Source organism: Salmo salar, chromosome ssa13 (assembly GCF_905237065.1).
Source record: "Salmo salar chromosome ssa13, Ssal_v3.1, whole genome shotgun sequence".
Classification (NCBI taxonomy): Eukaryota; Metazoa; Chordata; class Actinopteri; order Salmoniformes; family Salmonidae; genus Salmo; species Salmo salar.
Window position 1 is genome coordinate 84535040 of NC_059454.1, and position 26090 is coordinate 84561129.

A 26090-nucleotide genomic window follows, 5' to 3' on the forward strand; every position below is an offset into this window, starting at 1 on the left:
TTTGGAGCGTCGCGCATCTATGGCAACCAAATCCAGAAACCACAAACAATTGTCCATCCCATGTTTTTATTTTCTTACCGTAGGACCTAGCTAACAGTAACGTTAGCTTTCTATATTTGTTTCGCTTTTCATATTACATGTTCATTTTTTTTTGATCGACTATGGGGAGGGATTATTATGCAGCATTGGAGATAAATAGAAATGCAACAGATGCAGACATAAAAAAATCGTAAGTTTAGTTACTTTTTATCTTTGTCTCAAAATGACACACGCTAAAACATTGTTTACATACATTACATTAGCTAGCCTACTAGATACGTTTTCATAAAAACAACCATGCCTAGCTATATTTTTTTGCCCCTGTAGATACCGACGACTTGCCTTGAAGTACCATCCTCACACAAACAGCAAACCGGGTGCCTCTGAAAAATTCAATCAACTTGCCGAGGCCTATGATGTTTTGAGTGACCGTAAGTAAACGTTACAACAATCATCAGTGTAGCCGCTGCCACTATCAGTTCAGTGCTGCTTGGGGAAAGCTTCAGAGACGTCAGGTCACATAAAATGATAGGCCCACAATATTTATTTTTCAGCTCGAAAAAAGGCAACCTATGACAAGTTTGGAGAAGAGGGTCTGAAAGGAGGTATCCCACTTCAGTCTGGGGAGACTGGAGCTTGGACATCAGGATACATCTACCATGGAAACCCAGACAAGATATTCAGGCAGTTTTTTGGAGGTGACAACCCATTTGCAGGTAGGAAAAAGAACATTCAGTATTTTCTTAATATAAGTTTTACTTGTTTGATTTATCTAAATGATCTCCATAGTAATGACAACTCTTCCTGTTCTTGCATGATAATGCTTCCCTCTTCAGACTTCCACATGCAAGATGGGAATGAAGTGGCCATTGGGTTTGGAGGCCTGCGAGGAAGAGGAGTGAAAACACAAGACACCCCCATTGAAAGGGACCTTCACTTGGCCTTGGAAGACCTCTTCTATGGATGTACCAAAAAGATCAAAATATCTCGTAGGGTAAGATGGGATCATAATGCCTGATGAGTGTTGAGATGTCCTTCAATCAACATACCTATAGGCCTATATTGAGTAGTTAAAAAAAGAAAAGCTCTAACTTTAAACATTGTTATTCTGTTCAGATGCTGTACTGCTTACTTCAGGTAACCACTATCAGATTCAGTGTAAATTTGCTCAACCTCTGAACCAGGTCATGAATGAAGATGGACACACATCCAGTATCAAGGACAAAATATTGACTATCATTGTAAAACCAGGATGGAATGAAGACACTAGGATAACATTCCCAAAGGAGGGTGATCAGGTAAGAGAATCATCACCCACTCAGTGCTTAAATTACATCTTATTGTGCTTTTTAGCTATGCGTTTTACAGACGTTAGTTCCGTCAAGGGCTCCAACCTGCCACACTGTTTGTACACATAAATATCTAGTCGTGCGGGGAGTGTCTGTGTTTCTCTTCAATAGATATAACTTAGCCACCAGTGTTGGGGAGTAGTGATAGCTTGGTGGTAGTTGAACACAATTCAAATCTAGATAGTGTTTAGTAGGCAATCATTTCCTTTATTTTTTGGCATCAGACCTGCCTAATTCTCACTCGAAACATTATTTGTCTTTAATAGGCATTCTGTTAACACATGACCCCAAACTGATCTGTTCTTGCATCAAAGTTGTCTTTGAAATATCCGATATACATATAATTTCATGAAGTAGTTTTGATGTAGTGAACTACTTTTTCAAACTAACTTTAGTTAAATAAACTATGTTTTTTTACACTAAAGGGTAGCTTTAGTGTAGCTTAACTTTTTACATTGTGAAGAAATTTCTTGCTTGGTAAACTACACTGAACAAAAATATAAACGCAACATGTAAAGTGTTGGTCACATGTTTCATGAGCTGAAATAAAGATCCCAGAAATTGTCCATACGCACAAATAGCTTATTTCTCTAAAATGTTGTGCACAAATTTGTTTACATCCCTGTTAGTGAGCATTTCTCCTTTGCCAAGAAAATACATCCACCTGACAGGTGTGGCATATTAAGAGACTGATTAAACAGCATGAGTATTACACAAGTGCACCTTCTGCTGGGTTCAATAAAAGGCCATTCTAAAAGGTGCTGTTTTGTCACACAACACAATGCCACAGATGTCTCAAGTTTTGAGGGAGCGTGCAATTGGCATGCTGACTGCAGGAATGTACACCAGATCTGTTGCCAGATAATTGAATGTTAATTTCTCTACCATAAGCCGCCTCCAACGTCGCTTTAGAGAATTTGGCAGTATGTCCAACCAGCCTCACAACCGCAGACCATGTGTAATCACGCCAGCCCAGGAACTCCGCATCCGGCATCTTCACCTGCGGGATCATCTGAGACCAGCCACCCAGACAGCTGATGAAACTGAGGAGTATTTCGGTCTGTAATAAAGCCCTGGCTCCAAAGTGGGTGGGCCTATGCCCTCCCAGGCCCACCCATGGCTGCACCCCTGCCCAGACATGTGAAATTCATAGATTAGGGCCTAATGAATTTACTTAAATAGACTGACTTCCTTAAATGAATTGTAGCTCAGTAAAATATTTGAAATTGTTGCATGTTGTGTTTATATTTTTGTTCAGTGTACATAATATTAAATTGTCTTTATATTTAAATTGTCTTTATATTTCACTAGATTGTAGGTCCTCCATGATGTCCCAACACATAATGACATGAAAGTGAATTCTGACAGTGTAAAATGCCCTTAGTTCAAATCAAATGTTATTTGAATACAACAGACCTTACCGTGCTATGCTTAATTACAAGCCTAACAATGCCATTTTAAGAAAATAAGAGTTAATAAGAAAATATATACAGTACCAGTCAAAAGTTTGGACACACCTACTCATTGAAGTTTTAGATTTTTTTTTTTTTTACTATTTTCTACATGGTAAAAATGATGGTGAAGACATCAAAACTATGAAATGACACATATGGAATCATGTAGTAACCAAACAAATCAAAATATATTTTAGATTCTTCAAAGTAGCCACACTTTGCCTTGATGACAGCTTTGCACACTCTTTGCATTCTCTCAACCAGCTTCATGAGGAAGTCACCTGGAATGCTTTTCCAACATTCTTGAAGGAGTTCCCACATATGCTGTGCACTTGTTGGCTGTTTTTCCTTCACTTTGAGGTCCAATTCATTCCAAATTCCAGGTCGGGTGATTGTGGATGCCAGGTCATCTGATGCAGCACTCCATCACTCTTCTTCTTGGTCAAATAGTGCTTACACAGCCGGGGGGTGTGTTTTGGGTCATTGTCCTGTTGATAAACAAATGATAGTCCCACTAAGCGCAAACCAGATGGGATGGTGTATCGCTGCATAATGCTGTGGTAGCCATGCTGGTTAAGTGTGCCTTGAATTCTAAATAAATTGCCGACAGTGTCACCAGCAAAGCACCATTGAGTGGATAGCCCAAGATGACCGTGGTGGTGAGTATCTTCTTTAATACTTTGAACGCCTCCTGGCACTCTGGCGTCCACCGGAAATGAGCATGCTTCTTTGTAAGCTCATGAAGGGGCTTGGCTACAGCAGCAAAATGTTTGACAAATCGTCAGTAGTACGAGGCCAGGCTGACGGACTTCTGAAACGCAGGTAGGCTGGGACCATTCTTGGACATTCAGAATTTTCTGGGATCTGTGGCAATGCCGTGTTTGGAAAACAATGTGTCCAAGGTAGGTTACCTGTCGGTGGAAGAGACCGCACTTGGAGGGTTTCAATTTCAGGTTGGCTTGGCGTAGCCGATCGAACACTTGTGCCAGGCGTTGGAGTATCTCTGTGACATCCCTTCCCAGGATGATGATGATGATGTCATCTAGATTTACTAGGCAGGTCTCCCATTGCATTCCGGCCAGGACGCGGTCTATTAGACGCTGAAACGTCGCTGGTGCGTCGCAGACCCCAAAAGGAATCACATTCCACTCAGAGGCACTTCCTGCTGCAGAAAGCGTCCGCCTACGGTCCCTGGGAGTAAGCTCTACCTGCCAGTAACCTGACGCTAAGTCCAAAGTGCTAAACCATTTGGCCGTTGACAGGGTATCTAGAGGGTCTTGGTTACGAGGAAGTGGATATGCATCCTTAACAGTACGCTCATTTAGAGCCCTGTAGTCCACACATAGACGATATGTCTGGTCCTTTTTGCATACCATGATAACGTTCGTCTGCACTTAGCGCAATAGAGCTCTCCATATACACTGACTGTAAGTGAGCAGGAAACGCTGGGGAGATGAGACTAGTTTGTAGTGACATGGAAGAAATATCAGTGGCCTGATCAACATCTGCTGCCTGTGGGAATCCGGCGATAGCACCATTCTTTACTTTCACTGACTCTGTTCCTGGGTTGTAGAGCCTGATGGGGATTTGATTATTGGCGATGCTTCTCAATTAATCCTTTAGTTAGGCTCAGCACCACATCATCCTCTGACAGGTTCACGGAAGTGTGTGTTCCCCGGCACGATGTTCTCACACCATGATTCAAGACGGCTGTGCATGCTATTCTTATGACAGGCACCTTTGGTCTGTTCTTTGGGTTGAAGTAGGGCACCTGATCACCAAACAGTACAATCCTCTGGCTGCCAAAATCAAGGCGTGCCTGTGACTGCTCCAGGAATGGATGACCGAGGATGTCTTCGGTGTTCTCCGTGTTAACACTCACTGTGCTGGTACCAACCTGAATGGACAGGTGAACTTCTCCAAAGACTTTGACATTTACAGGACCAATGCCCTGCAGAGACTGCACAGTCGATAGCTGGAGTGGAGGTTTAACGTCTGGGTGAATGGTGTCGTAACTGTCCTAAAGAGCACATACGTCCATGTCGTAGAATAGTAGGTGGATACACATTTCGGGACCTGTGCCCTTGACACTGAGAACAGCAGGTGTGTTTTGGCTTTCGGTGGAATTGGGCGATTCAGGGACTTAGCTGGCTTCCTTGGCAATGGACAGCTCCTTTTTATGTGTCCAATGCCTTGGCAGTTGTGGCATCTGATTTCGTTCCAATTTGTATTTTTGCACTCACCAGTCTTTGGTTTGTGTGGCTTGAAGCTGGACTTTGGAGGTTTCTGACTCCACTCTACAGGTGGTGTGATCCAACTCTCACCATCTTCGCTGTGGTCGATGCATTCCCGTAGGGTAGCTGCTCTGGCTCTCCACTCTGTAGTTCGCACACCAGACTGCATTAGTTGAGTAACACTGTTAGCTGCTCGCTTGGTGGTTTCGTACCTGTGGGCGACCTCATAGCTGTCCTGCGACTGTGAGTGGTGGTTTTCCACAGGAGGCATGGCTGGAGTGGAGGGCAGAGCTGCCGGCATCCTGCGTGGGTAATGGGAGTCAGCAGCATCTACAGGTGTACTCGCTGCATAGAGTCTATGGTTGGCAGAGTTGAAAGGGTTAGTGCATGGAGTATACAGCATTTCAGTAGTTGGTTGAAACACATTTCCAGAGATAGCATTTTCAGGTGAGCATCTAGCATGCCAGCTGGCATAGTTTTGGTTGTGATTTAGCTATGATTCGATTCCACTGTCACCCACATTTCCATTTTTTACGAGACTTGAATGGATTAAATTCTCTCCTTGGCTGTTGAGGAGACGTCTATGACTCGGCACGAGTCAGCCATATTAGCTGCAGCTGGCTGCATATTAGCTACATCTGAACTTGGAATAAATTAATTGCAGTTACTGTTAGCATTTGCAACATCAAATGAATGTATCCAGTTGGCTAATGAGATTTGTGATAGCAGTCTACATTCACTGTAGTTAGCGACATGAATGGGTTTCAGTAGCACGTCGAATCCTCAGGCGGATTCTTTCTCGTAATAACAGATTTCCTGTGTGCAGCCGCCATTTCACAACTTTAGGTAGAACGTCAGCCACTACTCGGACAATGATGATTAACTTCGTTAGCCATTCCTTTGTGAAAGTCCTTTTTCCCCCCGTTGATTTCTCTTTGATATTCTGGTAGAATGTGAATAACTCACTGATGCAGGCAGGATAAATCCCGGACGAGACCCAAGTGTTACCTTTCCTTCCTCGCCTCCAGACCGTAGTCGCGACAGCTCAGGGGAGCCTTCCTTGCTAGCTCCAGGGCCAGAGCAATTTGCTCTGGGGTAATTCCCACATTTGGGGATCTTATCCGCTGCTAATGACGAGTTAGTCTGGAATTGACATTTATTAAACTTGTACACCATGTGAGGTAGTCTGAATGACAAAATGAAAGTGGGCTAATGGAGCAAAAAGGGCGTGGCTCACAGTTCGGCTACATTACCACCACCACAACAATTAAAGCAAAAGTTAATCTACTACGTTACCCATAATGCACTTTAGTGTTTTAAAGCTATACCACTACTTTACCAACACACGGCAGGAGTCGAGGGATGTTAAAATAATTCCCACTGTCAGCGGCTTCTCTCTACTACTTGCCACGGTAGGTCTGGGCTGAGGTAGTTCGTTTCACCTCTCTGCCTATGTCGTGTGCAGAGTTTCCCGTTGGACAGAGTGGTGAATGGATGCACTGCTAACAAGGCAAATCTACTGCAGAGTTGGCCTGCAGAGTTCTGTCTTACTATCCAGGTCTGTGCCCAAACAATTTGAGCTTCTACTTTTAAAAATCCACCTTTCCAGAAACAAGTCTCTCACCGTTGCCGCTTGCTGAAGACCACCTTCTGCCCCCAGCTGTGCCCTGGACACCATATGTGAATTGATTGCCCCCCATCTATCTTCAGAGCTCGTGCTGATAGGTGACATAAACTGGGACATGCTTAACACCCCGGCCATCCTACAATCTAAGCTTGATGCCCTCAATCTCACACAAATTATCAATGAACCTACCAGGTACAACCCCAAATCTGTAAAAACACAGGCACCCTCATAGATATCATCCTAACCAACCTGCCCTCCAAATACACCTTTGCTGTCTTCAACCAGGATCTCAGCGATCACTGCCTCATTGCTTGCGTCCGTAATGGGTCTGCGGTCAAACAACCACCCCTCATCACTGTCAAACGCTCCCTAAAACACTTCAGCGAGCAGGCCTTTCTAATCTACCTGACCCGGGTATCCTGGAAGGATATTGACCTTATTCTGTCAGTAGAAGATGCCTGGTTATTCTTTAAAAGTGCTTTCCTCACAATCTTAAATAAGCATGCCCCATTCAAAAAATGTAGAACCAGGAACAGATATTGCCCGTGGTTCACTCCAGACCTGGCTGCCCTTGACCATCACAAAAACATCCTGTGGCGTACTGCATTAGCATCAAATAGTCCCCGCGATATGCAACTTTTCAGGGAAGTTAGGAACCAATATACACAGGCATTTAGGAAAGCAAAGGCTAGCTTTTTCAAACAGAAATTTGCATCCTGTAGCACAAACTCCAAAAGGTTCTGGGACACTGTAAAGTCCATGGAGAATAAGAGCACCTCCTGCTAGCTGCCCACTACACTGAGGCTAGGAAACACTGTCACCACCGATAAATCCACAATAATTGAGAATTTCAATAAGCATTTTTCTATGGCTGGCCATGCTTTCCACCTGGCCACCCCTACCCTGGTCAACAGCCCTGCACCCCCCACAGCAACTTGCCCAAGCCGCCCCCATTTCTCCTTCACCCAAATCCAGATAGCTGATGTTCTAAACGAACTGCAAAATCTGGACCCCTACAAATCAGCAGGGCTAGACAATCTGGACCCTCTCTTTCTAAAATTATCAGCCGAAATTGTTGCAAACCCTATTACTAGCCTGTTCAACCTCTCTTTCGTATCGTCTGAGATCCCCAATGCTTGGAAAGCTGCCGCGGTCATCCCCCTTTTCAAAGGGGGAGACACTCTAGACCCAAACTGCTACAGACCTATATATATCCTACACTGCCTTTGTAAGGTCTTCGAAAGCCAAGTTAAGAAACAGATCACTGACCATTTCGAATCCCATCGTACCTTCTCCGCTATGCAATCTGGTTTCCGAGCTGGTCATGGGTGCACCTCAGCTACGCTGAAGGTCCTAAACGATATCATAACTGCCATCAATAAGAGACAATACTGTGCAGACGTATTCATAGACGTGTCCAAGGCTTTCGACTCTGTCAATCACCACATTCTTATCGGCAGACTCAACAGCCTTGGTTTCTCAAATGACTGCATCGCCTGGTTCACCAACTACTTCTCAGACAGAGTCCAGTGTGTCAAATCGGAGGGTCTGTTGTCCGGACCTCTGGCAGTCTCTATGGGTGTGCCACTGGGTTAAATTCTCGGGCCGACTCTCTTCTCTGTATACATCAATGATGTCACTTTTGCTGCTGGTGATTCTCTGATCCACCTCTACGCAGATGACACCATTCTGTATACTTCTGGCCCTTCTTTGGACACTGTGTTAACAAACCTCCAGACGAGCTTCAATGCCATACAACTCTCCTTCCGTGGCCTCCAACTGCTCTTAAATGCAAGTAAAACTAAATGCATGCTCTTCAATCGATTGCTGCCCGCACCTGCCCGCCTGTCCAGCATCACTACTCTGGACGGTTCTGACTTAGAATATGTGGACAACTACAAATACCTAGGTGTCTGGTTAGACTGTAAACTCTCCTTCCAGACTCACATTAAGCATCTCCAATTCAAAATTAAATCTAGAATCGGCTTCCTATTTCGCAACAAAGCATCCTTCACTCATACTGCCAAACATACGCTCGTAAAACTGACTATCCTGCCGATCCTTGACTTCAGCGATAGTCATTTACAAAATAGCATCCAACACTCTACTCTGCAAATTGGATGCAGTCTATCACAGTGCCATCCGTTTTGTCACCAAAGCCTCATATACTGCCCACCACTGCAACCTGTATGCTCTCGTTGGCTGACCCTCGCTTCATATTTGTCGCCAAACCCACTGGCTCCAGGTCATCTATAAGTCTTTACTAGGTAAAGCCCCGCCATATCTCAGCTCACTGGTCACCATAGCAGCACCCACCCATAGCACGCCCCCCAGCAGGTATATTTCACTGGTCACCCCCAAAGCCAATTCCTCCCTTGGCCGCCTTTCCTTCCAGTTCTCTGTGGCTTGTGACTGGAAAGAATTGCAAAAATCACTGAAGCTGGAGACCCATATCTCCCTCACTAATTTTAACCACCAGCTGTCAGAGCAGCTCACAGATTACTGCACCTGCACATAGCCCATCTGTAAATAGCCCATCCAACTACCTCATCCCCATACTGTTATTTATCTTTTTTTGCTCCTTTGCACCTTAGTATCTCTACTTGCACATTCATCTTCTGCACATCTATCACTCCAGTGTTTAATTGCTAAATTGTAATTATTTCGCCACTATGGCCTATTTATTGCCTCACCTCATGTGCACACACTGTATATCGATTTTTTCTCTATTGTGTTATTGACTGTATGTTTGTTTATTCCATGTGTAACTCTGTGTTGTTGTTTGTGTTGCACTGCTTTGCTTTATCTTGGCCAGGTCGCAGTTGTAAATGAGAACTTGTTCTCAACTAGCCTACCTGGTTAAATAAAGGTGAAATAAAAAAATCTGGGAGAGTAGGCGAACATAACGAGCATACATGAATCACTCACGATTCCACTCGTTCGCAGAGGTAGGCGTGATTAGAACTCAGATCAAGAAACCTTCTGAGCATTGATCAACGTTGGGAACGCAATAAGTGGGTAACGATAATTAGCTAAATAAAAAGGTGTATAAACTCTATTTCACAAATAAAAAGGTGCGTAAACGGCGTTTATCCTCCACCACACCCCTTGGGTCTGACAAAACCCATTCATAAACATCAATATCCTCATTCATTAACATCAATATCCTGCCAGTCTGAATTTAATCTACATTTGACCAGGCATTTTAGCTATCGATGTGACGTTTGGTAGCGCCTAATCAGTGAGTTATATACCTGCCTGGCTGAGTGGCAGTATGGGTGGAATGAGCGAACTCGCCTGGCAACCAGAGCGCGAAACACGTGAGGAAGGAAAACTCGGTAGTCTGCCTGGAAATGAATTCCAAGACCAATACATTTCTCAAATATTTTTCATCATTTTCTGTTCTCCTCTCATTTTAATTCAAGTACTTTTGAAGTAAACTTGAGAAATTGTCTGATTTTCAAGGGATTTCAGTAGTTGAATTTAAGAGTGCCAAATTCAAGTATTTTAAGCACCCCAAGCAACTTGTGGGAATCCTGTTATGGTAAGGGCTGGCATAAGCTACAGACAACAAACACAATTTTGTATTTTATCGATGGCAATTTGAATGCACAAAGGTACTGTGATGGGATCCTGAGGCCCACTGTCATGCCATTCATTCGCCGCCATCACCTCATGTTTCAGCATGATATTGCAGGAACCCATGTCGCAAGGATCTGTACACAATTCCTGGAAGTTGAAAATGTCCCAGTTCTTCCAGACTTGTCACCCACTGAGCATGTTTGGGATGCTCTGGATGGACGTGTACAACAGCGTGTTCCAGTTCCTGCCAATATCCAGAAACTTCGCACAGCCATTGAAAAGGAGTGGGACAACATTCCACAGGCCACAATCAACAGCCTGATCAACTCTATGCTAAGGAGTTGAGGCAAGTGGTGGTCACACCAGATACTGACTGGTTTTCTGAACCCCGACCCTTTTTTTTTTTAAGGTGTCTGTGACCAACAGATGCGTATCTGTGTTCCCGGTCATGTGAAATTCATAGATTAGGACCTAATTTATTTATTTCAATTGACTGATTTCCTTATATGAACTGTAACTCAGTAAAATCTTTGAAGTTGTTGCATGTTGTTTATATTTTTGTTCAGTGTACATTTTCAGAGTACCCTCCCCAAGACATTTAGCCACATTGTGCTCATTCAAGTCTTTGAGCTGGTTGTTTCCCCCAGGGACCCAACAGTATTCCTGCAGATATTGTGTTCATTGTGCGGCAGAAGAGTCATCCCCGGTTTGCAAGGCAACACAATGACCTGGTCTTTACAGCCCAGATCTCTCTGGACAAGGTGAGAATGTCCAAGTCTGACCCTGGAGGTAAAGTACAGAGAACATGTTTCACTCAATAGTCTGCTTTGTTTAACTCACTTCAAGTCCCTACAAAGAGTCACCTGATGCTTTGTCCAGGTCAAAATGGGTCACTAAAGAATCATTTATTGCAGATACACTGTGGAACGATTATGTTTCGACTTGGTTACTAAGTCTTAAGCATGTTCTCAGCAATAGTAGCAAGGGCATTCTAATGCCAGTTGTGGTTTAATATTACAATTTTGTAGGCAAAATGTCTCCCATGTTGAGTAGAATGTATATTTCTTCCCAAATACTTTAGCCATTAAATCTGCATTGAGGTCTTTCACCCACAATTAGTATATTCCTCCTCCCACAGGCTTTGACTGGATTCGCTGTTGAAGTGAAGACACTAGATGACAGGATACTCAATATCCCCATCAATGACATTGTGCAGTGAGTAGTGCTTTTACTACTGTATGGGGGGGCTTCTTGTATATGATTGTAAGACGCTTTCACTACATTAGTGTCAAATAGAATGAATAGAACAGGCATCCACATTCAGGTCAATGATGGCATAATGTATGGACTGGCAGTCATTGAGTGTACCCATGCCTAGGTTGAAGACAAACAATTCCACACAAGCGTTCGATAAACAAACTCAAGAGACCAGCGCCGTTGCTGGATTCGACCGGATTAGCATTGAAAACGTGACCAGCAATAAAGTGGCTGTAGATGATAAGTAAAGCAGTTATGCCATTTGTTCGCTGAAAATCACTACGATTTAGTTTCACTTTGTGCTGCTACCATTCACACCGTCATGCCGAATGCGGAAACTGGCCCCTTGTTGAATAGTCGCAAAAAGTGATGGGATGTTTTAACCTGTATATTTTGAACCTAGACCCATGCCAGGAAGTAAAATTAGGAATTGTACCCTTCGATCTGTGCTGTATCGCATTAGTGGAAACCAAGACTGCTCAGGGCAGGTCTGCCGGTTTTGACTGGTGACTCATTTGTAGCAGGTTAGAAGTTAAGGGCAAGCTAAACAATTGAATTTGACGAACATCTCACTACAACCAGGCCTGCCCTGAGAAGTCTTGTTTCCGCTAATGCAATGAGGCATGCTTTGTTGACCCAACTGACGTTACAAAAAAAGTTATTTGAATGAAGTCTACATTATCATGGCAATCCAGCATTAGTTGATAGAACATTCTGCATTACAATACTAGGCAGCCATTGAGTACCAGTCAAATTGCCAGTGTTGAGCTTCCAAGCCCGTTCCATTTGTGATTAGTGGATGCTACTACAGACTCGCAACTACCCTGCTTGTTTTAAGATTAAAACAGCATGATCATGGTTCAGTAAACTAGTTACAGGATGTAATTCATACAGGGATGTACACTTGCACTTTTGTCTAGTCATGTATGTCAAAGTTTCAAATTACTTATGCTAAAATTCTCACTTCCCCACCCAGTCCAAAATACAGCAAAGTGGTGTCTGGAGAAGGCATGCCTCTGTCCCAGGATCCCTCCCAGAGAGGAGATCTCATCATCCAGTTCGACATTCACTTCCCTCAAAAGCTCTCGGCTGAGAACAAACACCTGATCAACCAAGCCCTTGCTTTCTGAATAAACAGCCATTAAATAAAGCCTGATTGGAAATCTCCTTCCTTGGACCCCTATTTGAGAATGGTGTTCTTTACCAGTAGAACTAGGTGAGATTCTTGTGAAGTTATTTGCATAAGAGAAGCCACTTAAAAATATCAATTTTATTGTCAGAAGTTAGTACTTAAAAAGACAGAAAGAACAGCTTTTCAGTCTCAGAAACACTTCAAGTGAAAGGTGAGTGAAAAGTGGTTTAAAAAAGGAAACTACATGGGCCACATTTTTTGTTGTTGAACAAAAGCAACCACATCAGCACAGGGTCACCCTCTACTGCAGCCAATGGCCAGGTCTACAGAGGAGTGGTGTAGTTTTGGCGGGCAGCCATAATGGCACGTTTCAGCTGCTCATATGTAACAAACATCACCACGTTCCACGAGCCCAGTCGGAGAAAAGAGGGCATGAACCTGTAGGGACAGAATTGAGACAATTCAGAGCCAGGCAAAAATTCAAATAAACCAGAGAAGGGGGAAAAAAACAACCAGGTTGTTAAGACATTCATGAATGTTACAAAGCAAGCAGCAACAGCGAATAAACCGCTAAAGCACTGATTGAGAAGGTGTTGCAACCCAATCCAGGAGACTACTCCCTAGCAACTAAAACACATGGCTTACCCTTTGTAGAAGGCAAGGGGTCCCTCCTTGGTCACCATGGCAATAGCGCAGTTGAGGGCGCCGCTGTACTGGCCGAGGGCCGAGTTCATATATCTCGTCTTCACCACATCCACAGGAGAGGCAATCACAGTGGTGCAGAATCCTGCACCGAATGCAGATGTGAAGTGGCAGGGGAGGTCATCTATTGGGTGAATGGAATGGGTTTAGGGGAGGCATCACAATACCAGAGGGAAGCGTGACAGTTAAAAATCAGTCATTCTGCACAATATGTGGCAAGGCAATGGCTCACCAGTCAGAGGTGTGTTTCTAATAAGTAGGTCTTTGATGAGGTCATATGTAACCAGTTCAGTGCAGTTCACGATAGCATTGCGGGCAATGTTTGGGCCAGTACCTGCAAGGTGGGGATGGAAATGTTGGCAATACTGCTGACAAAAACATTTGACAAAGGCACAAATGATCCTTGTGATCAAGCAAACAACCACCTCTCCACAGGCCACGGATTCCCTCTTCCTTGGCGATGGTCTTGTAGGCCTCCATGGTGCCATGGTAACGCCGGTTTAGCCCAGAGGAACTAGTCTGTGCCTGAAAGCGCACCTTCACCACATCTGTGGGTTGGGCTAATGCGACTGCCATGGCTCCAGTGGTACAGCCCGCCAGCAGACGACTGCCAATCCCTACATCTGTAGAGAGAAATGGGCAGTCAGAACAGTTGGAGTAACATTCAATAGAGAATAAGTATCGATTTAGAAGGTTGAGGTTGGTATACAGTATGTGACATGTACTCACGGTCAGAGCCTTTGGTGTAGAATGACTTGACGGAGTCGTAAAGGCCAATGCGGACAGAGGCGAAGCTCATCTGCCTCTGGAGCCCTGCCACCAGCCCGCTGTAGAGGCTCCTGGCACCCTCTGTACGCACCATGGTGGTGATGGTACCAAACACGCCCCGATACCGCACTGCCGTGCCATGACTAGCTGCCGCACCTTTCCCCTCTCCCTGGATCTGTGCGGAACGAAAGGGGCATGGAGACTTAACACAGACACTGGGGAGGGAGCACTGGCGGATGTGGGAGGAGAATCCAGCCACAAGTGTCCACAATGCTAGGTCCAGGACCTGCCAATTCCTAGGGCTTAACCATCAACTCCTGGGCCACTTAGTTGGGGGAAGGAAGTCAGGAGGGACAAAATTGAAAGAAATAGTCAGTTTTAATGTTGGCAAAATAAGGTGAATACAATTAACCAAAAATGAAAGGGGTCATCTTGGGTCAGTAATGGATTTGGGTATCATTTTGTGGACCAACCAAGTTCCCAAATGTGGACCCATGACAGTAATAATGAGTTAGAGACAATATGATTGATGCAGCAGTAATCTCTCAAGCATCCCTTAATCCCTTTTAGTATGACGGCTCACCACATTTGACCTGTCAAATGAGTTCCTTCACATGATTTCATAAGAGAAACGATGACCAGTTGTAACCATCCTGGGTCCCCAACAGCTAAAGGGGGCAATGCTTGGATTCTCCATTTAATGATGCTACAACAGAGGACCCCACAGTTCATTTCAACAAAGAACACATGCTCCTTAGGCTTACCTGTAGCCGGACTTTGGCTGTGTCCAATGGAAAGGTGAATAAATCAGCAATGCAGGCCGCTGTTCCAGCACCAATAAACTTCACAGCAGCGGTTGGGGGCACATCCGCAGGTCTGAATCCAACCATTTTATCAAGATGAATGGAATGTGAAGATTTAAGAAGACTGACGAGGTGAAGACGAGACAGGGAACTCTACCCAATTCTGAAAAGGGAGGGACAACACAATTTTACAACGGCAATATTCATAATGTTGTTCACTGACATGTTGCCAAATCACAATTGTATGTTGACTCAAGTGACTAGACTATGGGGGCCTACAGTTAAACTAAGAAAATACTGTCCTTAAGGGGCCAAAACACGTGAAGGAGGGGCAGCAAAGTTGTTTCAACACTTTGTGGTCTACTCAATTTGCGGAACTGCGAGGAGACACCGCCTGTTGCCATATCAGTAGTGCTTGACAGGAAATAACTAGTTAAAGGGAGAGCTGTAACCTGTTTATGCGATGCTGAAGCAGACAATGAGTAACCCATTTAACCAACACTGTGCGTGCAGGGATAAAATGTAGCGACCAGAAAATTAACCAAGAATGCCACAACTTCAAAATATCAGGCAAGCCTATATTAAAAATGTTGAATTATAATACAATTAAAGTTGAAGACCTTTCAACATATTTATCTTTAAAAGAAAAGAAAAAAAAAGTGGCCATTACATCTGGAGATCGGGCGAAAGAAATAGCTTTATACAACCGGTTCTTTTTAAACAATGTTGCACTTGAAGTTAGCATTATCCAGTTCCTGTATAGTATGAACACTACCTTCACTTAAGGGACCCAGGACTGTGAAGGCAGATCAGGATTCTCTAAAGGCGTCTCTCTGGTCGAAATTACTTTCAACTATGATTTGATTGCCTTTTTCTTCCATAGAAAGACGTTCAAAAACGATGTATCCAAAAAACATACTACAAATTCTGAAAAACAAGACGGCAACAGGTTAGTCAACATCTCATAACACCAACCAGTATACAAGAAAATAGCACTGTATCAAAGCATAACCAGTGACATCAATTTAACTTTACATTCTCCATCAGTAAACTTTTGACAGGCCTATGAACATAAGTTTACCTTAAATAAAATAGTCAAAATTGGATCAGGAAAAACGGTGAAATCCTTTTGTGTTGATGCCTCGTGATAACACGTGAATTCCTCGTCGATACAGCGGTAAAAGAACAACAGCAGTTTGTTTTATAACCCTGTCACGTCATGAGAAGGCAACAGTGTTTGATCTCAGCAAATGCTGGTTGTCGGATACGAGCCAAACTGGCCCTGCCCTGTTCTCGCGTACACCTTATAGCTGCTTGTGATTGGCCCATTCAATTGCCACACCTCTACCATTCCACACCACGTCCAACCAAATATGTAATGTGTTTTATTATATAAACTGGGTGGTTTATTATAAACTGGGTGGTTCGAGCCCTGAATGCTGATTGGCTGATGGGTATGACAAAACATGTATTTTTACTGCTCTAATTATGTTGGTAACCAGTTTATAATAGCAATAAGGCACCTCTGGGATTTGTGATATATGGCCAATATACCACAGCTAAGGGCAGTGTCATAGCACTCTGCGTTGCGTTGTGCATAAGAACAGCCCTTAGCCGTGGAATATTTGCCATATACCACACCCCCTCGGGCCTTATTGCTTAATTATAAACTGGGCGGTTCAAGCCCTGAATGCTGATTGGCCGACAGCCGACAGACTACCTGTATTACTGGAATTGTTTTTTTCCTGCTCTAATAAAGTTGGTAACCAGTTTATAATAGCAATACTTCCGGCGCTGACAAGAGATGGCCGCCTCGCTGCATAGGAAACTATGCAGTATTTTGGTTTTTTATTTGTTATTTCTTACATTGTTACCCCAGGTAATCTTAGGTTTTATTACATACAGTCGGGAGGAACTATTGGATATAAGAGCAACGTCAACTCACCAACATTATGACCAGGAATATGACTTCCCGAAGCGGATCCTCTGTTTTGCCCACCACCCAGGACAATGGATCGGATCCCAGCCGGCAACCTAATACAATGACGCCGTAGATGGGGCAGACGGAGCGGTCTTCTGGTCAGGCTCCGTAGACGGGCACATTGCGCACCGCTCCCGAGCATACTACTCGCCAATGTCCAGTCTCTTGACAACAACGTAGACGAAATCCGTCCAAGGGTAGCCTTCCAGAGAGACATCAGAGACTGTAACGTTCTATGTTTCACGGAAACATGGCTCACTCGAGACACGCTATCGGAGTCGGTACAGCCAGCTGGTTTCTTTATGCATCGCGCCGACAGAAACAAGCATCTTTCTGGTAAGAAGAAGGGCGGGGGTGTATGCCTTATGATTAAAGAGACGTGGTGTGATCATACCATTATACAGGAACTCAAGTCCTTCTGTTCACCTGACTTAGAATTCCTCACAATCAAATGCCGACCGCATTATCTACCTAGAGAATTCTCTTCGATTATAATCACAGCCTCATATATCCCCCCCAAGCAGACACATCGATGGCCCTGAACGAACTTCATTTGACTCTATGTAAACTGGAAACCACATATCCTGAGGCTGCATTTATTGTAGCTGGGGATTTTAACAAGGCTAATCTGAAAACAAGGCTCCCTAAATTCTATCAGCATATCGATTGCGCTACCAGGGCTGGCAAAACCCTAGGTGATTGTTATTCTAACTTCCGCGACACATATAAGGCCCTCCCCCGCCCTACTTTCGGAAAAGCTGACCATGACTCCATTTTGTTGCTTCCAGCCTATAGACAGAAACTACAACTGGAAGCTCCCGCACTCAGGTCTGTTCAACGCTGGTGCGACCAATCGGATTCCACGCTTCAAGATTGCTTCGATCACGTGGACTGGGATATGTTCCGCATTGCGGCGAACAACAACATTGATGTATACGCTGATTTGGTGAGCGGGTTTATTAGCAAGTTTATCGGCGATGTCGTACCCACAGCGTCTATTAAAACATTCCCAAACCAGAAACCGTGGATTGATGGCAGCATTCGCGCAAAACTGAAAGCGCGAACCACTGCTTTTAATCATGGCAAGGTGACCAGAAACATGACCGAATACAAACAGTGTAGCTATTCCCTCCGCAAGGCAATCAAACAAGCTAAGCGTCAGTATAGAGACAAAGTAGAGTCGCAATTCAACGGCTCAGACATGAGAAGTATGTGGCAGGGTCTACAGTCAATCACGGACTATAAAAGGAAAACCAGCCCCGTCGCGGACCAGGATGTCTTGCACCCAGACAGACTAAACAACTTCTTTGCTCGCTTTGAGGACAATACAGTGCCACTGACACGGCCCGCTACCAAAACCTGCGGGCTCTCCTTCACTGCAGCCGACGTGAGCAAAACATTTAAACGTCGCAAGGCTGCAGGCCCAGACGGCATCCCCAGCCGCGTCCTCAGAGCATGCACAGACCAGCTGGCTGGTGTGTTTACGGACATATTCAATCAATCCTTATCCCAGTCTGCTGTCCCCACATGCTTCAAGAGGGCCACCATTGTTCCTGTTCCCAAGAAAGCTAAGGTAACTGAGCTAAATGACTACCGCCCCGTAGCACTCACTTCCGTCATCATGAAGTAATTTGAGAGACTAGTCAAGGACCATATCACCTCCACCCTACCTGACACCCTAGACCCACTCCAATTTGCTTACTGCCCCAATAGGTCAACAGACAACGCAATCGCAATCACACTGCACACTGCCCTAACCCATCTGGACAAGAGGAATACCTATGTGAGAATGCTGTTCATCGACTACAGCTCAGCATTTAACACCATAGTACCCTCCAAACTCGTCATCAAGCTCGAGACCCTGGGTCTCGACCCCGCCCTGTGCAACTGGGTCCTGGACATCCTGACGGGCCGCCCCCAGGTGGTGAGGGTAGGTAACAACATCTCTACCCCGCTGATCCTCAACACTGGGGCCCCACAAGGGTGCGTTCTCAGCCCTCTCCTGTACTCTCTGTTCACCCACAACTGCGTGGCCATGCACGCCTCCAACTCAATCATCAAGTTTGCAGACGACACTACAGTGGTAGGCTTGATTACCAACAACGACGAGACGGCCTACAGGGAGGAGGTGAGGGCCCTCGGAGTGTGGTGTCAGGAAAATAACCTCACACTCAACGGCAACAAAACAAAGGAGTTGATCGTGGACTTCAGGAAACAGCAGAGGGAGCACCCCCCTATCCACATCGACGGGACAGTAGTGGAGAGGGTAGAAAGTTAAGTTCCTCGGCGTACACATCACGGACAAACTGAAATGGTCCAACCACAGAGACAGCGTGGTGAAGAAGGCGCAGCAGCGCCTCTTCAACCTCAGGAGGCTGAAGAAATTCGGCTTGTCACCAAAAACACTCACAAACTTTTACAGATGCACAATCGAGAGCATCCTGTCGGGCTGTATCACCGCCTGGTACGGCAACTGCTCCGCCCATAACCGTAAGGCTCTCCAGAGGGTAGTGAGGTCTGCACAACGCATCACCGGGGGCAAATTACCTGCCCTCCAGGACACCTACACCACCCGATGTCACAGGAAGGCCAAAAAGATCATCAAGGACAACAGCCACCCGAGCCACTGCCTGTTCACCCCGCTATCATCCAGAAGGCGAGGTCAGTACAGGTGCATCAAAGCAAGGACCGAGAGACTGAAAATCAGCTTCCATCTCAAGGCCATCAGACTGTTAAACAGCCATCACTAACATTGAGTGGCTGCTGCCAACATACTGACTCAACTCCAGCCACTTTAATAATGGAAATATTGATGTAATAAATGTATCACTAGCCACTTTAAACAATGCCACTTTATATAATGTTTACATACCCTACATTACTCATCTCATATGTATATACTGTACTCTATACCATCCACTGCATCTTGCTTATGCTGTTCTATACCATCACTCATTCATATATTTTTTTATGTACATATTCTTATTCATTCCTTTACACTTGTGTGTATAAGGTAATTGTTGTGAAATTGTTAGGTTAGATTACTCGTTGGATATTACTGCATTGTCTGAACTAGAAGCACAAGCATTTCGCTACACTCACATTAACATCTGCTAACCATGTGTATGTGACAAATACATTTTGATTTGATTTGAAAAGGCACCACTGGGGTTTGTGGTACAGTGCATTCGGAAAGTATTCAGACCTCTTCACTTTTTCCACATTTTGTTACGTTTGAGCCTTATTCTACACACAATACCCCATAATGACAAAGCAAGAACAGTTTTTTTGCTAATACATTTTTTTACGAAATATCACATTTACATAAGCATTCAGACACTTTACTCAGTACTTTGTTGAAGCACATTTGTCAGTGATTACAGCGTTGAGTCTTCTTGGGTATGACGCTACAAGCTTGGCACACCTGTATTTAGGGAGTTTCTCCCATTGTTCTCTGCAGATCCTCTCAAGCTCTGTCAGGTTGGATGGGGAGCATTGCTGCACAGCTATTTTCAGGTCTCTCCAGAGATGTTTGATCGGGTTCAAGTCCGGGCTCTGGCTGAGTCACTCAAAGACATTCAAAGACTTGTCCCGAAGCCACTCCTGCGTTGTCTTGGCTGTGTGAATAGGGTTGTTGTCCAGTTGGAATGTGAACCTTTCTCCCAAATATGAGGTCCTGAGCGCTCTATAGCAGGTTTTCATCAAGGATCTCACTGTACTTTGCTCCGTTCATCTTTGCCTCGATCCTGACTAGTATCCCAGTCACTGCCACTGAAAAATATCCCCACAGCATGATGCTGCCACCACAATGCTTCACCGTAGGGATGGTGCCAGGTTTTCTCCAGACATCACTCTTGGCATTCAGATCAAAGAGTTCAATCTTGGTTTCATCAGACCAGAGAATATTGTTTCTCATGGTCTGAGAGTCCTTTTGGCAAATTCCAAGCAGCTGTCATTTGCCTTTTACTGAGGACTGGCTTCCGTCTGGCCACTCTACCATAAAGGCCTGATTGGTGGAGGGCTGCAGAGATGGTTGTGCTTCTGGAAGGTTCTCCCATCTCCACAGAAGAACTCTGGAGCCCTGTCAGAGTGACCATTGGGTTCTTGGTCACCTCCCTGACCAAGGCCCTTCTCCCCCGATTGCTTAGTTTGGCCGGATGGCCAGCTCTAGGAAGAGTCTTGGTGGTTCCAAACTTCTTCCATTTAAGAATAATGGAGGCCACTGTTTTCTTGGGGACCTTCAATGCTGCAGACATTTTTTGGTACCCTTCCCCAGATCTGTGCCTCGACACAATCCTGTCTCGTAGCTCTAAGGAAAATTCCTTCGACCTCATGGCTTGCTCTGACATGAACTGTCAACTGTTGGACCTTATATAGACAGGTGTGTGCCTTTCCAAATCATGTCCAATCAATTTAATTTACCACAGGTGGACTCTCTAATCATGTTGTAGAATCAATGGAAGCAGGATACACCTGAGTTCAGTTTCGAGTCTCGTAGGTCTGAAAACTTATGTAAATGTAATAATTCATTTTTTTACATTTACTTTTGCTAAAAATTCGGAAAACCTATTTCTGCTTCGGCATTATGGGGTATTATGTGTAGATAGATGAGGAAATAAAAACAATTTAAGAATAAGGCTGTAACGTAAGAAAATGTGCCAATAGTCAAGCATTTTCAAGTCTTGACATAGATTTTTAAGCAGATTAAAGTCAAAACTGTACCTCGGCCATTTAGGAACATCCCCTGACTTCTTGGTAAGCAACTCCAGTGTAGATTTGACCTCGTGTTTTAGGTTATTGTCCTGCTGAAAGGTGCATTCAGCTCTCAATGTTTGGTGGAAAGCAGACTGAGCCAGGTTTTCCTCTAGAATGTTGCCTGTGCTTGGCTCCATTCAGTAGATTTTTTTATCCTGAAAACTCCCCAGTCCTTAACGATTACAAGCATACCTATAACATGATGCAGCAACCACTATGCTTGAAAATATGAATAGTGGTACTCAGTGATAGGTTGTATTGGATTTGCCCCAAACATAACCCTTTGTATTGAGGACCAAGAGTGAATTGCTGTGCCACATTTTTTGCCGAATTACTTTAGTGCAATCATGGTGAAATCCCTGAGCGGTTTCCTTCCTCTCTGGCAAATGAGTTCGGAAGGACGCTTGTGCCTTTGTAGTGACTTGGTGTATTGATACACCATCCAAAGTGTAATTAATAACTTCACCATGCTCAAAGGGATATTCAATGCAAATAGTCTGGGTAGCCATTTGACTAGATGTTCAGGAGTGTTATGGCTTGTGGTTGTGAAATCGTGTGCACGTGATGCAGGCTACATTACAGTACAGTATCGTTAGCATGCTACAGTAGTTTATTTTCGGTTCCAGTGTATAGCACAGGTTTATTCAACATGTATCTAGCGGTATCAGTCATGTATTAGCTAATACATGTATTATGTTAGCTAGTTTAATGGTGTGAAAATTGTGATATTTGCCTTACATTTCAATCTACATATGCATATGGGTCTGCTATGTTTGGTAGGCTATTCAATTCCCTTGACATTTCGCAAGCATGAGTACTTTACAATAAGGGTAGATATGCATTGTGTTAATCTTACTATTTGCCCATTAGATCTGACATGCATTGAATGCTAGACAACTTTACATGCATGCTTTCCATAAATGCAGTGTGTACTTTGCAAAGATGAAAACCCTTCCGCGATGATTCTCTCTTCCTGTATCTGTCAAATAGGCGTATGCATTCTTTGTCCTATAGCTACAGCTACATAACTAAATATAGTAGCTGTCACTTACCTTTGATGCCACGGCTTGGCTGTAGATTTGCTCTCATGGTGCTGAGAATGCTTAATACCGTAGCTGTCACTTATGTATTCTCTACATGCATATGTATGAACCCCTGGACGTACAGGTACCTCCAGCGCTCCCTCCTGCCTCATGTTCGGCCTGTACCTGGTAATCTACCCCAGGCTTTTGTCCTTGCCCCGGTGGGGCGAAGACCAGCAGAAGAGGGGGATGTCCTTCCTGCCTCCAAAACATATCTCGGAAAGTGCTGAGATTATATTTTTTTTAAATAATAAATGACAAGCTTATAAATGGTAATTTTAATATTTGCTAATGTTGGTAGTTTAACTCTGTCTTTCCCTTAAATGCAGCTGGTGATTCCAGAGACCTGGCGGGCAACTCTCAACAAGAAACACCAGCAGTGGATTGACCGGATGCTGTTTACCCAAGTTGGACTCAGAGTTGACCAAAGTTACCTTGCTAACTCCTCAAACCTGATGGCTCCAAAAACAGATTTTCATCAACTCAAATTGAATTGACATTGTTAAAGGTTTCATGATGCTTATATCTAAAGTCACCATGTCCTAGAGAGATTTACACGGGTATCAAAACGTCACGATGCTTAAAATTATTAAAATACACAAAAGTGATTGTTGTTGTGTTGAATTGTGTTTGGGAAATATTTAAATCAATACAGAAATGTGTAGGCGGCTTAACTTACCCTGTCCCGTGGCCAAGAGATCACTTTTTTTGGACAAGCTATGTTTTCAAAACAGTAACTTTTACATGAATTCTGATTATTTCCAGGGATACACAACATCCTGAAATATGTGTGGATATCTTTGTTAGAAAGAATACTGTATTTTCCTTGACAGAGTGATGCTGAATGTAAGAAATGGCTCAATTTACCCCACTCTCCCTACCCTGTCCCTATGTTCAATTTACTCCATATCTGGGGTAAATTGTGCCTAGAGACCACTTTTTTTGGACATGCTCTGTTTTCAAAACAGTTGTTGTTTATATGAATTCTGATTAGTTCCAGTGATACACAACATCCTGAAATATATGTAAATATCTTTCTTATAAAAAATACTATATCTCCCTTGATGTACTGATGCTGAATATAAAAAAAATTCTCAACATACCCTACATACAGTATGCATGTGGTACATTGACAAAAAAGTGATGTGACGGCCCCTCCCTGCTCTGTCTACTGGGCTTTGCTGCGCTTACTTCCTGCAGGAGATTGATGGGCGGAGTAGGGTTGTCAGTGCTGATGGGGCACACCTGTGTAAGCTCAGCTGTGGCATAAAGCCACTGCTTCCCCATTCAGCAGGAGATTCCTCTCTCTATGCATACTGTTGGTTGTTTTGTTGTGGCTTGGCAATTGATGCGTAATTTACTGACCGTCATGCCTCATCTGATTATTGTTGTGAGTGTTCACTTTACTTATAGAATACATTCATTTTGTTATTCCTTTACTGAGTGTGTGGCTTCCCCTTGTTTGTTACAATCTTGAGCCAGGTTGTAACAGTGAATGCTGTGATACTGTGAAATGGGTTCCTCGGAGGCACATTAGGAATTTGGTTGTTCCATGTGAAAATCTGATTCTATAAGCTTGATAGAGCTTTTCTTGTGTGTAAGTACTAGTCTAACTACTAGTCTAAACAGCAGACACTGCTGAGTTATATCAAAACTGCATAACACACTATGACAACATTTTACATTTACATTTTAGTCATTTAGCAGACGCTCTTATCCAGAGCGACTTACAGTAGTTAATGCATGAAATGTTTGTACTGCCCCCCCCCCGTGGGAATCAAACCCACAACCCTGGCATTGCACACACCATGCTGGCGTTGCAAACACCATGCTCTACCAACTGAGCCACAGGGGACAAGATGTAAAGAACAGAATGTCCTATTCAAACAACTTCCTCCTTTAAGAGTGGCCCTTTAAACACTGCAGATAATCACACCTGACAGACGAAAGACTTCTTGTGTGAAGCGAGCAAGAGGGCGTGCATGTGTTTGTCTGTGCTCAACAATACTCTCTAACCACCTATGTCAAGTAAACAGTACCAGGAAGTATTCAAACCACAGCTTTACTTTGCACTCTCTATCACGTGAATGAGCAAAAACTTCAACACATGGTATGTCTGCCATGTTATATGGAAGCGGGTGTTATATGTACTGTATGTGCAGTGTAGTGGTGAACCGTGAATGCTCATTTGTCATTACTCTGTCAGTTGGTTCCTGAGAGAGCTCTCCAGCTTGGGTAGGCAACTAGTTTTTGCTGTGGGCTGATTTTTGTCCGCATGGATGGTTGGGTGGCCTGAACATAATTATAGTAATTTGTACACTGCAAATCGACCACTTGATTACATTAAGACACAATCACATTGTCTCTCTTTTTATTTGTGGGAATACTTGGGAACATATTTCCTAAATGAAAATATAAATTTTTAGCAGAATTCATGGTGATTTTTACAGTCTTTTATGACCAAAAACGAAAATTCAAATTGTATTTTTACTAGAATCTTTTGGGGCCCCCACAAAAAACGCCTGTTGTCGACCCCTGCTCTACAGGGTTATATTGGTCTGTAGTTGTGCTCTGATGTTATCTCCTTTATTGCCCTCTTGTGGAGCTTTGTTGCAGTGAAGGATATTCTCTAGTAGTAGGATTCACTCAGGTCATCCACTCTGTTTGCATGAATGACAGTTTGCATACTTTTAGGAATCAGGATAGAGTGTAGAAGGTTAACACAATGACAGCAGAAACCAGGGTTATTGCCTGCGTTCTTCATGATTACATACTGTAATATGTGTGCTCGTGGCATTCTGCGCCTCAAAGGGGAATCTCAGCAGTATCAAACTCCAGCCTGGTCAGGGGGGAAGGGAATGATGGGGGGATTGAAGCGATGATGATGTCATGGTGAAACAACCCCTGCTGCCACGGACACACAAGAACATACACAAATCCTTACACATGTCAGTATTGAGGCTATTTCTAAATTGATTTGAGTCAGAAGCTGTGTATAAAAAGTAGGAAACTGTTCATCTCTGTCCTGCTTCACACTGGCCTCCACTGGTTACTCTATGGTAGTGCTCCTCTGTAATATGCTTCACCTTACTCACTTGCACAGCTTCTTGCACACTTTACAATGAACTGATGCTTTCTACCCATAGAGGTATTATATAAACTTTTTGTATTGCTAGGTATTACTGCACTGTTGGAGCTAGAAACACAAGTATTTCGATGCACCTGCGATAACATCTAAAAATCAGTGTACTCAACCAATAAATCAACTTTCATTTAATCCAATGGAATGGGACGATGATGATGATTAGGGTCCAGTTATGATTGT

At 43.9% G+C, this 26090-nt stretch overlaps 2 protein-coding genes across 4 annotated transcripts; one reads left to right on the top strand and one right to left on the bottom strand.

The window, feature by feature from the left end:
• dnajb13 (DnaJ heat shock protein family (Hsp40) member B13) lies at window positions 1-24204 on the top strand. Of its 3 annotated transcripts, none has more exons than XM_045692299.1 (9): window positions 1-229; window positions 367-470; window positions 594-755; window positions 876-1033; window positions 1224-1337; window positions 10933-11046; window positions 11424-11500; window positions 22851-22988; window positions 23095-24204. In XM_045692299.1, exons 1-9 carry the CDS (start codon window positions 162-164, stop codon window positions 23099-23101), a joined length of 942 nt encoding a protein of 313 aa, XP_045548255.1. In that variant the 5' UTR covers window positions 1-161; the 3' UTR covers window positions 23102-24204. The 3 variants fall into 3 exon arrangements, with proteins under 3 accessions (XP_045548255.1, XP_045548254.1, XP_013993062.1); XM_045692298.1 differs by having other exon boundaries at window positions 22851-22984; XM_014137587.2 differs by lacking the exons at window positions 22851-22988; window positions 23095-24204 and adding an exon at window positions 12519-12692.
• Window positions 12798-16261, bottom strand: LOC106567822 (mitochondrial uncoupling protein 2). The gene is made up of 8 exons (XM_014137588.2): window positions 16029-16261; window positions 15723-15874; window positions 14909-15110; window positions 14106-14319; window positions 13802-13999; window positions 13609-13710; window positions 13320-13500; window positions 12798-13112 (listed from the first exon to the last, which is right to left on the bottom strand). The coding sequence occupies exons 3-8, from the start codon at window positions 15032-15034 to the stop codon at window positions 12998-13000; spliced, it is 936 nt and encodes a 311-aa protein (XP_013993063.1). The 5' UTR covers window positions 15035-15110; window positions 15723-15874; window positions 16029-16261; the 3' UTR covers window positions 12798-12997.
• Window positions 24205-26090: the final 1886 nt, after the last annotated feature.